At 46.4% G+C, this 17334-nt stretch overlaps 1 protein-coding gene and 1 long non-coding RNA gene across 3 annotated transcripts; both read left to right on the top strand.

Moving 5' to 3' along the window:
• The first annotated feature begins 1354 nt into the window (after nt 1-1354).
• On the top strand, nt 1355-17233 carry LOC125182925 (uncharacterized). 2 transcript variants are annotated; one of them, XR_010831789.1, is made up of 4 exons: nt 1355-2892; nt 10330-10403; nt 15104-15256; nt 16524-17233. It is a non-coding gene; the product is annotated as an uncharacterized lncRNA (long non-coding RNA). The 2 variants fall into 2 exon arrangements; XR_010831790.1 differs by lacking the exon at nt 16524-17233 and adding an exon at nt 15348-16305.
• Nucleotides 11131-13401, top strand: CHST14 (carbohydrate sulfotransferase 14). The gene has a single exon (XM_013198317.3). The coding sequence runs from the start codon at nt 11258-11260 to the stop codon at nt 12335-12337; it is 1080 nt and encodes a 359-aa protein (XP_013053771.2). The 5' UTR covers nt 11131-11257; the 3' UTR covers nt 12338-13401.
• Nucleotides 17234-17334: the final 101 nt, after the last annotated feature.

Here is a 17334-nt window from a genome sequence, read left to right as displayed (position 1 = left end):
ATGCTGCTCCTCGTGGGGAGCTGTGGACAGGTTAGGCACAAACCTGGAGGAGTAGACAAAAATGAGAGAATTTGGGCTGAAAAAGGAAAACCTTCTTGATAATGAAGCGCAGTAAACTGTGAATTATCTCCCATGGGGAGATAGGAGCTCATCCTGTGGCATTTAAATTTGCAAGCCAGTGTGGGGTGAGTGGGCGTGATATGCCTGACCCTGTATTTTTGCTAAAGACCCACTTGAAACTTCGAAGTTGTGCTTAATGTGAGTGCCAGGGCTGAAACCCCGAGACATCAGTGGTGTGGTGGCCAAAACGTGCTCTGTGCACACCCCATACCTCTGGACAGCTCCTGCGCTTTGCCAGGCAGTGACGATGTCTCCCAGGGGTCGATTTAACAGAAAACAAAAATTGAGAAAAATTTTCTGTCCCAGCTCTTCGTGCACAGTGAGCTGAAAAGCTGTGATTAACATCGAAGAAAAATGGGTTTATTGTTGAAATTGGCTACCTGCGCCGAGGGCATCCGGCCCTTCTGGAGCTAGCATTGAATGAATTTGGGCTCTTGTGCCCTTACGACAGTGATGAAGGTAACGGGCAGGGGCTCCTTGCAGGTTTCATCTGCCCTGGCTTGCGCATGCGGTGTCCGGAGGTGGGCTGCTGGGGCGATGTTGGCGCTCGGGGCTGCAGCCACCTGCAGGGTGAGGCTTGGCAGTGGGACAAGCGTGCTGGAGGGGCGGGAGGCGTTCAAAAGCCCATCCAGAGGCTGGGGAATTAAAATCCGTGCAGAGGAAGGGGACTGCTCACCCGTGGCTCATCGCAGCCTCGGGGAGTTGGTGTGCCTGCTCGCCCCGCGCCTCGGGGCTGTGTTTCAGGGCAGCTCCTTGCCAGGGGAGGCATGACTGGGATTCTGGCACACGTTTCTGCGGTCGCTTCCCCACGGGTTTCATCGCCACCTTCCTCCCCACGGAGCAGAAGCGGAGCAGCTCTCGGTGCCTGCTCCGGTTACCGAAGCGTCTTCCCACCTGGAGCAAAAGCCACGGCTGCGTTTAACCGCTGCCTTAACAGCGCTAATTGTCACCGGCTGTAATGGTGCCAAAGCTCACCCCAGCCAAGAGACGGGAGCGATTTCGGCTGTGGTGTTCGCGCGATGGAGCGCTCAGCTAGGTCCTGTGCAAGCGGCTGCCGAGCAACGAGCAGCACCCGGAGCTGCATAAAAACCAAGCTCAGCCTGTATCGTTTGTCCCCGCTGCAGCCCCGTGTCGGGAGCGGAGGCTGAAGCCTTTCCTCGCCCTGCGAAGCTGTTTTTCCAGAAATACCGAGGTGGGTGGTGCTGGAGGGCATCTCCTGCGGGAAGACAGCAGCAGGAAGGTAACATATCCTGTTCAGCCCCGGGGAAAGGAGGCTGCGGGGTGGGGACCAGCTGAACCACGCTGCTCCAGTCTCCTGCAAACCCCAGAAATTCAGCTAAATCTGCCCTTTTTAGGTTAATCTTCCCTGCAATGGCAGCAGGGTGTTCAAACAATGGGTTGAGGGCACACGCGCTGTTTCAGTTACTCTTGTTCTTCCAAACACTGGTCTAAAATGTAGGTTAAGAGCTCTGTGTGCTCCTGGAGGAGATTTTGGGGCAGGCATCCCCCACCAACCCACCTGTAAGTCATCTTTCCTTCCTTGCTGGAAAGCTCCTACGTGTGCTATCGGCGCATTCAACACGGGATGGGGCCATGTGCGTGGCCCCCAGCATGACACAAATCCGCAGCGCCGCTCCGTGCTGATGGAGGTAATTAATCGGAATTTATTGAAATTATCGGAATTAATCGGTAATTTATCGGAAGTGCCGCAATAGCGGTTCTGGATAACACGAGGCCGAGGACCTGTTGTGGGAGCGAGCGTGGCGTTCCTGTCACTTGTTGCTATAGGGATGGGATGGCTTTTCCGCCGGAGCCTCTAGTGAGAGCAGCTAATCCATTTTTAAGTGGAAAGGATATTTAATAAAGGAAATAATTTAAACTGGATTTACACAATACGCCGCGTGGAAGCGCCATTTATTCTGCGGCTTTGTATTTAATTTTTGTATCTCCGTAAACCTCTTCGGAGCGCTCTGTAGAAACAAGCGGCGCTTGGAGTGGGTTCGGCTGCCCAATAATTCTTACAGGAGAACCTATTCAGCAATGCTGAACCACGCCAGCAGCTCGATGAAGATTTTCTGTTCTCCGTGGTGGTCAGGATACTGGAATATGGGCATTAGAAAACAGGCGAACTGTTCTAATGAGAAAAGGTGTTTTTGAAAGGATATTGAGCAAAAGCTTGGCAAAGCAGGGTCAGGAGAACCCAGTTTCAGCAGCAGCCGGCACCTGCATCAGCAAACTTCCTCTGTCGTGCAGGGGAAGCGAGGAGGGAGATTTTTGCCTGTAGCCTGTTGGTTTGTGTTTACCCTACAGGGGAAGCACGCAGTGCGTGATAATCAGCCAGGAGGGGCAGGGTGACGCCTGTAGGTGTTATCTGGGCACCGACTGACCCTTGCCCAAAACTAATTCTGTTTTTAGAGGTGCGTGTCACACACCTCGCTGCAGATAGTGCTGTGCTTGTCTGACTTCACAGAAAGGGGAAAAGAAAGCAGCCCCTGTGCAAGCGTCTCTTAAACACCGGCTGGGTTGCTAGAAGCAGTTTTCTTCGTTGCTCCGAGTTTTCTCTGCTCCCGTAAATGACGAGGTTCGCAAGGCGGTGTGCTAGGCAGCAATGGCAGTGCCAGGCCTGTTGAGTGCTTGATGAATGAGATGGTTGTGGAAAACCTGGCGGGGTTTCCCCTTGGGAAGCGGTTTGGGACTGTTCCCGAGGCATTTCTGCTTTCCACAGCGGGGATGTCATGGTTTGGAAAACATCGAGTGCGCTGGGAAGAGCGGGTAAGAAAACTTTTCTCCTTTCCTCTCCAAAAGGTGAACTCTCCATATTCCTTTGTGCCGTGATTGAGGCTTGCTGGGTTTTCTCCTGTGACATAAACATGCTGATTTTTTTTATTATTTTTTTTTAATATGTAGATATGTAGATAGATTAATATGTAAAAACCTGTCTATAGCAGCACGTTTTCGAAGCACCGAGCGTCCTTTTGGCAGTGCCTGAACCCGGAGTTTAAAATGCAGGGTGCTGGGTGCAGGAAGGACCACGTGCGTGCACCAGCTGTCCCCTGCTACGCCTGGGGCCAAGAATATGAAATTCTCAAAGGGATGAAGCTCTAAATTGCTCAAAATTGAGGGTGACCTCGCGACTAAATGCTTTGCCTCCGTCCCAGGCTGGGATGGGGCGGTGGGGATGTTTCTTCTTTTCCAAGCACAGCTCCCAAATCCTTCCCTTTTGTATTGGAGCTGGAGTGCAGCAAATAAGTAGGGTTGAGTTAATACCACACTGTATAATTACAGTCTATAAAGAGGGAATTATATGGCATGTTAGTGCCATTTATTTTACCGTATTAGCTGCTGTCGTGCACACAAATGAGCACGGTTGGGTTTTGTTCTCGCCTCCCTGCGAGATGAAAGCCGAAACGCCCGCTGTGAATGGATTTCCTAAAGGGAGCAGGGACGCCGGGAGCTGCTCGAATGCCCGGTGCCAGCAACCCCGCAGGCATGTGGGGCTGTAAACACGGATCTGAAAAAGCAGCAGGGCTTGCCTGCAAAGCCAACCCCATTTCCAGAGTCTTCATCCAGCAACAAGAAGAGATGCTCCCGACTTTGATTTTTTTTTTTTCCTGATATTTGAGAAAGTTGGCTTGCAATTTAAATTTCCTCCTTTGTAAGGGCTTTCATGGGAAATTGTGATCTAAGGAGGATGACTGTGGGCCTCCAGGAGAACAAACAACTTTTGCATGGCCTAAAGGTCAAGGTGAGCATGGTGTGGAGGATTAGGGCATCCCGAAGCAAGATGTGGGGCAGAGTGGGGCCGCAGCGCTGAAAGCCTCCTCTGTCCCATGCAAAATGTCCCCAGTGGGCACAGCCCCTGGGATGGACCACTGCAGAGGGAAGGTGCTGTTATATTCTTGTAATAAACCCATGTGGAAAAGGATTTCTTTGTTAAAGGGTCAGACCCCCCCAGTCCTCCATCTTCTAGTGTAAGAATTGCAATGCCTGTGTTAGATTCCTAATCATTTTTTTCTAAAATCTGGGGAAAAAAAATGTGCCATTTTTGTTGTTTATAGAAGGGGGAAGACAGTCTCCAGTGCTTTTCTGCAGAAAGACCAATTTCTCCGTGGTAAGGAAGCAAGGGGAAGCAGATTTACTTATTTATTTTATTGCTCTTGACATTTCTTTTAAAATTATCCAGATGGGATGGATGGAGTCCTGGAGTTCTTGCTCGAGTCACTTCTGCTGCTTTGCCTAATTAAAACAGCACATGTTCTCTAACAATTCATTTTTCAGGAGATGAAGCTTTCTCTCTTCTGTTTCCTGCTACCCAGATCCTGAGCTGCCTCCTTAATTTTCTACTCTTGAATGCTCATATCCAAACCCACCTTTATGTTGATACATTTGCAAGGAGAAAACCCGTGTCTGCCAAGCACCTCGAGACATGCACGATGCTCTCAATCACTCCAGCGAGGACCACCCAGCTGTTTTGTGCCCTCTTGAGATGTATTCATCGAGTTCAGCCCAGCTCGCACCATTTCTTGCCCATCCCAATGCTCAGGGGATGTTAATCGCATTGAGGCATACCCTGTTTAATGGAATTGTCTTGGTGAAATAGGTGGGCTTTTGGGGGCTCAGTTGTTTTGCCTTTTCTTTTGATGCAGCTGTCCAGAAGACCACGCTGTTCTCCATCAGGTAACTGCTGCTGCTCTCTGAAGGCTTGGTTGGGATGATGGGTGGTTGCAAGGGAATGGCTGAGTGACTCTTGTGTCCAGGCGCCCTGCCGAGGCAGCACTCGTTATTTTGGAGTCTTTCAGCCCGGGCTCCATGCAGGTGGCACAACTCCTCCGGCCAACCTTCTCCAGTGCTTGACTGTCCTCTTGAGGACAAGCTCCTTCTTAATTCCAGCTTGAGCCTCTCTTTCTTTTAACTTACACCTAATATTTCTCATCTCCCAGTACCCATCACTATCACTGTCCAGCCTCCCTCTCGAATAAATTTCCTGGGGCAAAGCATCCAGTTTGCAGGCTGTTCCTTGCTCCCGACGCACGAAAAGACATTGCAAATGAAAACAGCTACTCGTTTGACCTCAGCCCTACTTTCTTGCCTTGTGGTAATAATTTCTGGCATCAGAGATGAGATGCTGCAGATTTGGGAGGCGTCAGAGCAGATTCAGTCCTTGCTTTCCTGCCTGTGAAATTAGTTGGCTCACAAAAACGTTAGTCATATTCAAGCAGCAAGTACCAAAAACTTGCATGCTGGCAAGCCCGCCTGGGCATGGTGAAGTGTCCTGGGCTTTCACTACATCCATTTTGCTCATTTATCCAGGAAAGAAATTGCTATTTCTTACCCTGACATTTGGTTTTGATTTGTTTTATGAAGGAATGTAAGCAATTTCTTTCCTTTCAGACCCAGAAAAGTGTTATTAGGTGCCATGTAGCATTGCTTTTCCTTAACAGATATTTCTGCCTTTCAACCAAGACTTGGGAGGAAAATATATAATGAAGAAGGAATATTTCCAACCATCTATCAGCCCTGCATCAGTGAGAACAACGCATTTTCACAAGACAGCCAACCCTTCTGACACTTTTTCCCCACTGGAAATAACGTCCTGTCTAGCACGTTTGTAGGAGATCTTTAACGCCCCCCAAAAAAGTCATCTACCGAGGATGTGGCAAAGCATAAGCCCTGCAGCAATTTTCATTTCTAAGGATCAGTCCTGCCACTGCAGCATCACTGCCTTGTATGGCAAGTCGCTCAGTGCTGCTGCTCAAGCAGATCGCTGTGCTGACTCCGAACTTTCCTCATTATTTAAGTGTGCAAGGCTGGCTGAAGCAGGTAATGAGGCCGGTGGCAATCACTGGAGATGACCTGCAGGACTCGTAACTTCATTACAGCCCCACAAGAGCTGTTTGGGAGCCTCGGGGAACCACTTGTTGTAAAGAGGAGCAGATATACCTAGAATTAGTTTGGAGACTTTGAGACCCTCTGGCAACGTGAGTTTCATAGCTGCACACATTTAATGTGTGTTCATACTGAAAATTTGATGATAAAGCCACAGCTGACTGCTGATGTTAGTGATGTCCGACGTGTATGCAACTGGTAGGGATACACAGCCCTGGTATGGAAGGGCTGGGAGAGATTTGAGATTGGCCAGTGGAGGATGAAGAGCAGAAAAAGGGAGTTTTGGTTTCTACTGCTTAAAATTGTATGTTCTCTGCCTGGGAAGGGCTCCTGCACGTTGATCTGCTCTTCTTCAGAAGACTTGGGAGTTGCTGCCCACGGCCAGTGCCAGGAAAGCTCTGACTCAGAGCTGCTGTTACCGAAATGCCGGCCCCTGCGCTATTTCTGAACTTCCCCTCACCTCTTGCCCAGCTGGAGCAGATCCGAGCGCTGGCACCTATATGGTGCATATAGCCCCAGTGGCGAATATACAGCCTTGCAGCCTGCCCCACGAATTTACTGTCCTTACAATCCCGGGGACCTGAGTGTGTTCTCTTCCTCCCTCCAGGCATCAGTACACTGGGAAATTGGCAAAGCCAAGGTGGGACAAGCTGCTGTGGCTTCTAATGACCATGTGTGGTGGTGGTTTCCTTGAAAAAAGGAACCAAAACTCCTGAAAAGGCTCAGTTCCGAGGCAATTGCACAGTTATGCACAACAGAGCAGGGAAAAATGGCATAACTCAGCATAAGGTCTTTGCAAGTTCAGCCAGCTGCATATCAATTAATTTGCAGTTGCAAGATAAGCAGATCCTTCAGCGCTACATTTTCCTTGAAAATAGTGATTTCTATTACGAGCAAGATAGACCTAGCCTGTCATAATAATCTCTGAATTATTTAGCATATTCACCCAGCATGTTTGACTTGTTTTAAAAAGACTTTTTTCCTAGAGATAAGAAACTCTGCTTTACATAGAAGCCATTTCACAATCAGCTCACTACACTTATCCACTTCCTTAAGAGGCTTTATTATACTAAATTACTGGATAATCTATGGACACAAGCCACAACATCAGATCTCTTCTCTTCAAGCTTTGCTTGTTTTGCTTTTTGATCTGGAGCTGTTCGTATTGGTCCAAGAGGCCTTATTTTGCCCACACTTACTTGTCACTGTCCTGTCATGCTGTACTGTGCTTGTTTGGAAAGTTGGCATCAGCTCAAATGGTTGTTCTTCAAACATTTTTTCTTTTTTCCTAAGCTTTTTGTTGGGGCCTCATGTGTTCTTACTTTTTGCAGTTTCTCAGCCCAAAGTAAATATTGGATCCTACCCGAAAGACCAGCAGGGCCTTGGTAGGGCATGTGGCAGTGCTTGTGATGACCATCAGTGTCTGACCTCACGCTGGGCTGGAAGGGACACGTATGTCCTTCAGTCTTTCTCTCCATCTCCTATAGGAATTGACACTTTTTTTATTAAGACCATTTCTGTTAGACAGGGATGAATACTACAGTCTGCTTTAAACCTGAGTGTCACCCTCATAAATGATACTGGGAGACCAGCTCAGTGTAATGCAGTTAAGTATATAAAACAATGCATTATAATGTTGCTTCTCTGCTCATGTGAGTTCGCATTGAGAAAGAAAAAAAAAAAACTAGAGAATTATTCAACACCAGTTGGTTGTTACCTGGGGATGGAAGGAACATGCTCCTAACCCCTTGGTCTGGACAGGCAACGGACTGAAGTTTTCCGTTCCTGCTCTCAGGAATGGTCTTTGCTGGGCTGGCAAGAGCTGTCCTGCTATGGATTGCAATGCCAACCCTGTGATCCTAAGGCAAAAGTAAATGGTGGGGTTTGAAAGCAGCTTGAAGAGTGCTGTGAATTATAAAAATCCTATTTTTATATCCTTCAGAAATGAGTAATTGTGGGGAAGAGGCTGCCATTACACCCCTAGGTAGATGAGGATCACACTGAGATCTGGCAAAGCATCTCTATGAGTATGGCTATGAGGGTTTTCCTTGTTCCATGGTGCTGCATATAGCCATGGGATGCAAACAATTTACTGTGACTTGGTGTGGATGAATGTGTCTCTCTTCTGCACAGGGACTTTAAGATTCCTACAGATGAAAGGTGCAGTTTAAGTGCAGCCATACTTTACCCATATATAGTAACGACAGCTGGATTTGGTTAATCCATTGGGCATGCTGTAAAGCCTGCCTGTTTTCCCAGGCACTCACAGTGGGGGTGGATTGAGAAGGTTGCTCTGTGCAGAGTTGTAAGTGCTGCTGGTATTGGGGACAAACAGTGCTGTGGGCTGCATGTGCTGTCTGAGTTACAGGAGACACGGATTTTTACGGTGTCTGTGAGATGTCGCTTTTTAAATGTGAAAAAGCAAAGGAACAGACTCTTAAATTTTACATTTGAGTCAGTACAACTTATTTCAGGCAGTGCTGAAGGTAGTTTCTTAACACAATGCTCTACATGCTCTGGCAAGATCCAGTGATAACATCACTGGCTAGTCATTATGCACTAGTCTGGGCTAGGATGACAACTACTGCAGAAATACTTACCTGAAGTGGAGAAACAAGCATCAAAGTTTGTCTAGAGTGCACCATGAAGTCAGCAGATCAATTAGATGAAACAGCATGTCTGCAAGCCTCTTCCTTCCCAAACTCACAGTTTACAATTAGGATCAGCGAGAAGCTCACAGATGCAGTCATCAGCGGGCCTTCTGTTCCCATGTGCATCTTATGCGTGGTTCCTGTAATTGTAGCGGAGCCAGAATACATATCTAGTTGGCCAAAATGAGGGTCAGTTGCCTTTAGTTATTTGGAATAAAGTGACAAAGGTAAACAGGTAGAGTTTGAAAGCATCCTGAAAAGGGCTGTCAATTATTACAAAATCCTCCTTGATATATCTGTAAGAAAGAACTAAATTCCATCTCTTGTGCTTTGCAGTACAAGCTTTATAGGCAACTCACAGCAGCCTAAACTTAGGGTTTCTTAGTGACATTTTATGTTCGAAATGTATCTTCTCTGAAGAAATGGATCTCTGAAATATATTCCAGTAGTTCTGCACATTCTGAACATGGTGCTTCTTTTAACTGTTTGAAGATCAAGTTTATTACCATGCAGAGTGAGCATTAGGCACATTCAGTATAACTAGTTAATATTTTTTTTCAGTGACATGGGCTTTAGTCTTGCAAACAAACAACACAGCACCACAAATCCTGTATTTTCTTAGCTATGTTGTTTCTATAGAGACTTTGCATCCTACCAAAGACCTGTGCTATTAAGACCAATCCTTAAATCAAAGTTTCCTTGCATACCTAGGAGGAAAAAATGAACTGACTGACATCACGGGCAGTCTCCGATTTCTAGCAGTCTGGAATATATATTCAGAACTCATTGGTTACCATATGTAACTACTCTAGGCCTATAGATATCACAAGTGAATAGAAACAAAGGAGGGCAAGCGGTGCTAGGCTAGTATGCCTTCTAAGAAATAAAAATTTCCCTTGTTTGTTTTGGAAATAGTATTAGTGCCTTTACCAGTGTTTACTGTAATCAATCTTCTTCTCTAAGATGCAGGCTTTCCAAGTAGGTCTGATTCTCATCTCATACGTTGGCACACCTTCAGTTTACTCTGGTATTGAGATCAAGATCAGATCCTCAGACCTGCCCTCTGAAATCATATCAGAAATCTGGTAATGCTACAGATTGTGCAGATTTTCAGCTGTGCTGCTGATCACAGTGTAGAATATTCAGTATCTTCCTAAAACTAATGCTGTATTTACATCAAAATAAAACTGTAAAATGTAAAATAATCTAGCTTCAGGCTCTTGCACTTCACTACAAATACTTTGTCTGTCTTGGCTGACAAAACACTCTTGGCTTTTGATCAAAGAAAACTAAGCTGTTTTCTTTTGATGTTAAGAAAGCTTTTGACAGAGTCCCTGGAAGACTAGTTAAGAAGCACAAACCCTGTGGTATGCTCTGAAAGTGCAATGAAGAAAAATATGTTGAACAATGCAAGTATGGCATGATTTCTGCTCCAGAAAGAGCTCTATTTAGAAATTGCATCCTTATGTCTAGTTTAGCATTTACCTGCTGTTCAGGCTGCCTACCTGGCTCCAACTACAAGCCTCTGGTTACAGCTTGTTGCTGCTCTTAGGGTTTGCTTTAGGTGGAGGTGGTGTGAGGAGAACTTCAGCTCGAGTCATTCAGACAATCTAAAGAGCAAGGCTTGGGGGAAATACCTATATATTTAGAAATATTTTTCTTTGCCTTCCAGGTGGTGGCACAGCTGTCCTTGGCTTAGACTCCCCTCTGTGCACAGCGCCCAAGAAGCTGCAGAGAGCTCGCAAGGTAATTTAAATCACTTTCTCTTCCACTTCCAATGCTGAAACCATGCAATAAAATGTTAACGGGTTAAACAAAACATGTCATAACTAATTAATAGTAGTCTGTCTTAATGAAGTATTGGGGAAAATGCAGATTATAGCTGTCTAATTAAAGCCTGTATCATGCTGCAGAATGACTAAATACAAGCGTGGAAGCACTGGGAGTCAAAAGGTGCAGCTTCAGACTCGGTGTGTTTAAAACCCACTCTTTGCAACTCAGTTATTGTTACAGGAGCAAGAAGTGTGTGTGCAGGTGGGGTCTGGGTGCAGAAAACGCAGCACTGAAGCACTGAAGCCTCCTCTGGGCTACGAGCACCCTTCAAATCTGTCCTGTAATCCGGAACCAAGGCCGGGGATGGTTTATTTTCTTAAATGTAATACTTATTGTGGGGAGAGGAGAACGTGGCATGTTCGTTCACCCTAATAACTGCGCCTGCCCTGAGTGACTGAGGAACGCGGCGGGAGCTGCAGCCCTGACTGGAAACGCGGCGGCAGGCGGCTCCGGGCTCCCTTCCCTCACGGAGACGCCTGAAGGGGCCGAGGGACACCCTCCGAAGCTCCCTTCCCACTCCCCCGTGACAGAGAGAAGGAGGCAGGCACGGAGAGAAGGGGAAACGATGAGCGCGGGGCGGGGACGCCGCGAAATGGCCGCCGCCTCCGCCGGCCCCCTGCCCGCCCCGCGCGGCCGTCACTGCCGGCGGCTGCCCCGCCTCACCCCCTTCCCCGGTGCCGGCGGCCGGGAGCCGGCATCCAACTCCCCCCTTACCCGGGCATGAGGCTCGGAGGCTGAGGCGGCGTTGGCCCGGCTCTTTCGAGGCCATGTTCCCCCGGTCCCCCTTCTCCGGGGAGTTGAGGCGGGCGCCCGCCTCGGCCTGCAGCCGGTCCCGTTTGCGGGCCGGCGGCACGGTGCTGCTGCCCTCCATGTTGATGTTCGGCGTGATCCTGGCCTCCAGCGGGCTGCTGCTGATGATCGAGAAGGGCATCCTGGCCGAGGTGAAGCCGCCCCCGCTGCACCCTCCGGCAGGGGAGCTCGTCCGGAGGGTGGGCGGCAGGGAGGTCCCTGGCGACCTCGACCGTGAGGTGCTGCGGGACATCCGCAACCGCACCATCCGCTCGGTCTGCGGGCAGCGGGCCATGCCCCACAGCGTCTGGGAGCTGCCGGCCGGCCAGCGGCGGACGGTGCTCCGTCACCTCCTGGTCAGCGACAAGTACCGCTTTCTGTACTGCTACGTCCCCAAGGTGGCCTGCTCCAACTGGAAGCGCATCCTGAAGGTGCTGGATGGAGCGCTGGAGAGCGTCGACGTCAAGCTCAAGATGGACCACAAGAGCGACCTGGTGTTCCTGGGGGACATGAAGCCGGACGAGATCAACTACCGCCTGAAGAACTATTACAAGTTCATCTTTGTGCGAAACCCCGCGGAGAGGCTGCTGTCGGCCTACAGGAATAAGTTTGGGGAGATCAAGGAGTACCAGCTGAAGTACGGGGTGGAGATTGTCAGGAGGTACCGAAAAAACGGGGGCAAGTCAGCAGGCGACGACGTGACCTTCTCCGAGTTTCTCCGCTACCTGCTGGATGAGGATGTGGAAAAGATGAACGAGCACTGGATGCCCATCTACAACCTGTGCCAGCCCTGCGCCGTCAGGTACGACTTCATCGGCTCCTATGAGCGGCTGAACGAGGACGCAAACCATGTCCTTGAGAAAGTTCAGGCACCTTCCTTTATCCGCTTCCCAGAAAGGCAGTCGTGGTACAAGCCCGTGACAGCAGAAACACTCCATTACTACCTATGCAACACCCAACAAAAGCTTATAAAAGAGCTGCTACCAAAATATATCCTGGATTTCTCCCTTTTTGCCTATCCCCTTCCAAACATAACCAGCGAATTCTGTAGGCAATGAGTTTTTTGTTTCAGGATCTGGCAGAAATTCTGCCTACGCAGGCAAGGATTTGCTAAGACGGCCATTGCTACAAATAATGTGTTGCTGCAGGGCCTGTGAAACACTCTTCTATGCATAATTTCCTAATTTTATACTTTTAAAACACTCTTTATATAATTTTATATATTGCCTTTTCTACTAAGAATACTTTTTGTATTGTTCCAATTTTAATGTGTACATATGCCGCTGACTCGAGCACAATAGCTTTTGTAAATCTATTTTGCTTCAAATTCTTTTTATGGCACGGCATGGAAATCTTTTGTAAGGAAGTCAAGAAAATTGATATATTTTAAATATTCTTCCTCCTTTTTTTGTGTTTACTACTACATAGTGTGCAGCTGACTCACAATCATAACTTAAAATAGTGGTTGATGCGCTGAAAGTTAGCGCTGTTAAAACTGGTCCCAGGTTAGACTAGAGGTAGTTCTTCAAGTATGAATAGAAAAAAAGTCCTTTAAAATACGGCTTTATTTCTTCTTTATTTTCACATCTATAGATGGTGGTTAAGCGAGACTGTTTTTTGTTTTTTTTTTTTTTCCTGTGACAGCAGTAGTATCCGTATTTTTTCTTTTAATTACTAATAATTGAAACAAAACTAGTGATAATAGAAAGAGTGGGACTTATGATATGAAAATACAAGTTATTTACCCAGCATAACATTATCAGATGCAGCATCAAGCCCTAACAATTTGCTCTTCTCTTTCTTTTTAAGCTAAAGATCTGATAAGATCAAAAGCCATCGTGGCTCTTATGACAGAAAAAAAAAAAAATCCAAAATGTGCATGCTCACAGCCTCAATGGGTACCTGTGTCTCCACATGCATTGCAAACCACCATGGACAAACACTTTCTCCAGCCACATTTCGAGCAATTGGAGGATTAGTTCTTCTTTTCTGATGTGCACACCATTTTTGTAGCTTTTTGTATTTAATTATGACTGTTAAATTGTAAAAGTTTGGGACATAATGTACAGTGCTGTTTTGGGGGCTGTGTCCTCCTTTTTAATAAAATTTTTATATGAACGACTCTATTGCTTTGTGCTTTTCCTTCGATGTTAATGTTTATTTGAATTCTTGTGAGAGGCCTTCTTCCCCTTATGCTAAGCGTTAAAAGTATGACAAATAGGCAATTCCTGCCTGGAATAATTTCTGTTATAAGTGTCAGAGCAGTGGTAACCAGTGGAGAAGGAAATGCATCCAAGCCGAACAGCAAAACAGTTGGACGACGCAGGCAATTGGATAAAAAGCAGCAGTCAGCAGCAAAATAGGCACCTAATTGCAGTGGTGTTGATACAAAGCAGCGCAGATGGATTACAGATACAAAAGGGACTTGGTGGTTTCCTGGGATTAATCTCAAGAAAGTGACAGAAAAAAAATAAGTTTTTCTCTCTCTCTTCTTTTTTTCTCTTCTTTTTTTTTCTTTTTTTTTGATAAGATTTCCAAAATTGTCTGGAAGAAGGGCATGGAGCCCCATTCAACTGAACTCAAGGTGGAGGGATGGAAAATCCTGCCTAGGGCATAGCCTTAAATGACAATAGATTCACTGTATCTATGAACGCACACGGTGAAATTGCCGCCTCCTTCTGCTCAAGTCAATAGCAGGGCAGTTTGAGTTTACTGAGCTCAGTGATTTTTACTTCTGATGGGATCAGGGTTGTGTATGAGAGCAATGAGTGCTACGCTCATGGGCTTCAGCTTCTGGCTTCATCCTTACTTCTGCATCCTGTGCCTTTCAAAAAATGGGTTAGAAACGGGCTTTGCTCTCTTTGTGCCAGGTCTGTGTGGCTAAAACTCTTGCCTGCCCCTGGTGATTTTGGTGATGGTGCAGGAATATTTGGGGCCCAGCACTGGAAACAGCTGATTCATCTGGATCTGCCTTGTTCTCCAGCCAAACACACCAGATATCAGCTGGGAATCAGATTTTATTTTGTTTTGTGATACAGATGCCAGTGATGGGATGGTCTGTGTTTTAATTAAATCTTCTTAATTAATCTTAATCTCAACCTTCAGGTCTTTCTAACTGGGAATAAGCTGGTTAGACTTTACTGTCTTTGTGTCAATGAGGCTGAGGGAATGTTTCCTACTTGTTCAGAAACTGGGTTTTTATTAAATGCTTATTTCTCAGAAATTTGAAAAGTTTGTGCTGCCTGTTTATCTGCTGCACCTTCTGTTCTCCACATTAATTTTTTAGTCTCTTGCCCCCTTAATCTCATTTATTGCACACAGACGGATTTTGCTTTTCATGGATTCTGCACTTACGTGCTCACTGGATGTCATTTATTGCCTTTTTCTCTCTAAATAAAAGCAGACAGCCTTTTCCCAGTTCCTTGTACCCTTCTTTAAGGAAGGCTTGAACGTGAGCAAAACCCACAAAACCTCATAGCTTGAGCAAAAATTTGTCCTATACCTGGCAAAGTGTGGAAAAGTCTTCCCAAAAGCCATGGCAGGGGGGGATTTTGTCGTTTGCCTCTACACCCCATTCCTCTTCCTCGGTCAGGGTCACGTCTTTGCTTTTCTTATCTGTCTTTGATTTTCTTACCTCGCTGTGGCAAGTCAGCCACTTGTAAGCTGGTGAATGCAAGTATGAAAAATCAATTGGGTTCCCATTAGTGATACTTCATTTTATCCGTGGCTAAAAATACAATTTCCTGAGAAACCTTTCAGCTGAGTAGGAAGGGAGGAAAAAGGAAAAGAAACTCATCTCTTATCAGCTCTATTATTTCTTTTAGTCAAGTGTTTCTCTGGCATGGAATAAATCCGGAGCAAATTCCAGAGCTGACATTGTCTACTGGAGGTAAGAGACATGGAGCAGGATCCAGCCCTCCTCCTGGGGACCTGGGGAAACTGAAAGCAGAGAGGAGAAGGACTTCAGAGCAGCTCAGGTACGCACTGGGAGGAGGTAACCATGAAGTTAGAAGCTGTCTTGGTTTGATCAAACCGTATTTAACACTTCTCCTTTCTGATCTATTCCAGTTTGGCAGCTCCTTTTCCACTTTTCCATCTCCATTCTTGCAGTCACCAAGCAGAATAAAAAGATGATCTGTTCTCTTTTGATTTATTATTTATGAAGCCTCGACACTAGATGGGATGCCCCAAGCTTCCCCAGCTGAACAGCTGAAGGTTTTAGCACTGGGGTGTTGGCACTGCATTTTTCTCTGTTGCTTTTCCTAACTTCATGTCAAAATCATCGCCCGGACCATGCCACTCTCATGTTTTCTCTACAGAAACATGCAAGGATACCTGGAGACACTCCGGTAGCTTAATTCCATCTAATTATATGGAGACCTTCTGACAATGTCCCTCTAGATTACTACAGTGAGATTTTATTTTAATTTGCCATTAATCCCTTCTTACGTTAAAAGAAGGTTACCTTAAAAAAGAAGCATTTTGTGTTCTCAGTTTTTTCCATTTGTGCGTGCTGGTTTATTCTTCCTTCCCTGGTGACTCTTGGACCTACCGATTTCTACCAAATCTAAGAAAAGAATATGTTGTACTGATCCTTTCATCGCTTGCAGCTCCCGTGGTTGTAGTTGGGGGGGGCTACAGAAAGGAGTCGAGTGCTTTACCCCCATGTGAGTGCTGGTCATGACCCAGCCCTAACGCTTCTCTTTCCCCCAAATCAATGCCTGTACGACATCCAGAGCTCCCTGTGGCATGGAGTGATGCTTTTTGCACAGAGGAATACTTCCAGAGTGTTTTATGAGGATTTAATTGATCATGTAAGAAATGCAATGATCAGAGAAGGCAACAGATGAAGAGTCTGATGAAGAGCAGGGAAAACCCGTTTTTTTAAGGTCAAGTTCCCGTGGTTTGTGCTAACAGATACCTACTTCATGCCATGGTTTGTTAGCAGACATAGTTATGCTTGGTGCATGTTTGGTCTTGGACTGCTTGCTAGCAACAGTTGTGTCTGATTCCTGCCTGGGATACATTTATATATTTTATTAAATCTATATATCCCTCATAATACATATATATATATAATGATGTGGGATTTTGTGCTGGAGAGAGGGCAAGGGCATAAAATCTCTTCTCTTTCTCTCTCTCTCTCTCTCTCTCTCTCTCTCTCTCTTCTCTTCTCTTCTCTTCTCTTCTCTTCTCTTCTCTTCTCTTCTCTTCTCTTCTCTTCTCTTCTCTCTTTTTCCTCAGGGATTTACTGATCCAGTATCAGAAGCTAAATGTCCATCAGTGCTCAGTGTGTCATCTTCCACACAGTCCTGCGTGCTCGTGTCTTTCCAGTTCACTGGCATCTCTTTTTGCCAAAAGCATGAAATCACAAAGAATTCCCTGTTCACACAGGCAAGTGTTTGTGCTGTGCTAATTTCGACTGTCTCTCTCTCCACGTTAGGAATTCATTATGGTCAAGATGGTGTGTCTATGTACATGCCTAAACCAGCATCATGTTCCCTGCACAAAGAACTAAAAATAGGTAACTGCAACCTGCCGTTATGATTTTGTTGTATCAGTTTGCTGGGTTATTTCTCATAGCTTGTGCTACACTTGAGACAGATTCACTCGCTCGTGGACCAGGTCTGATTTAGGTGATCCTCCTGTGAAATGAGACTCATGCATCCACTTGCTTCGTGGAAGAAGACCTTGGTTTCTGCAGCGGTGTGAGCATGGCAGGTCTGAGTGCTCACAGAAGGAACGACCGTGGGCACATGGTGAGAAGGTCCCTGCTTGCCAGGGGTTAACCAGCTGAGAGGTGTGGAAAATCCATCCCTGCTCTGTGTTGTCTTGTTTAGATCATAACAGCGTGTCAGCGAGCCAACATCTTAAATAATTTCCATATTGCACCGGGACTACAGGAATGGGAATAAGCGAGCCATTTGAGTTTAACATGCAGGGCTGCTGGTTTGTTTTCCCCCTTGGAGAAGGGAGCAGGACAGGTCACGATCCCTTATTGTTTCAAAAAATCGTTTTACGTATTGCCTCATTTACCAATTCCAATGTTAGCAGG

This window comes from Anser cygnoides, chromosome 5 (assembly GCF_040182565.1).
Source record: "Anser cygnoides isolate HZ-2024a breed goose chromosome 5, Taihu_goose_T2T_genome, whole genome shotgun sequence".
NCBI lineage: Eukaryota > Metazoa > Chordata > Aves > Anseriformes > Anatidae > Anser > Anser cygnoides.
This window is presented reverse-complemented; position numbering and strand designations above follow the sequence as displayed.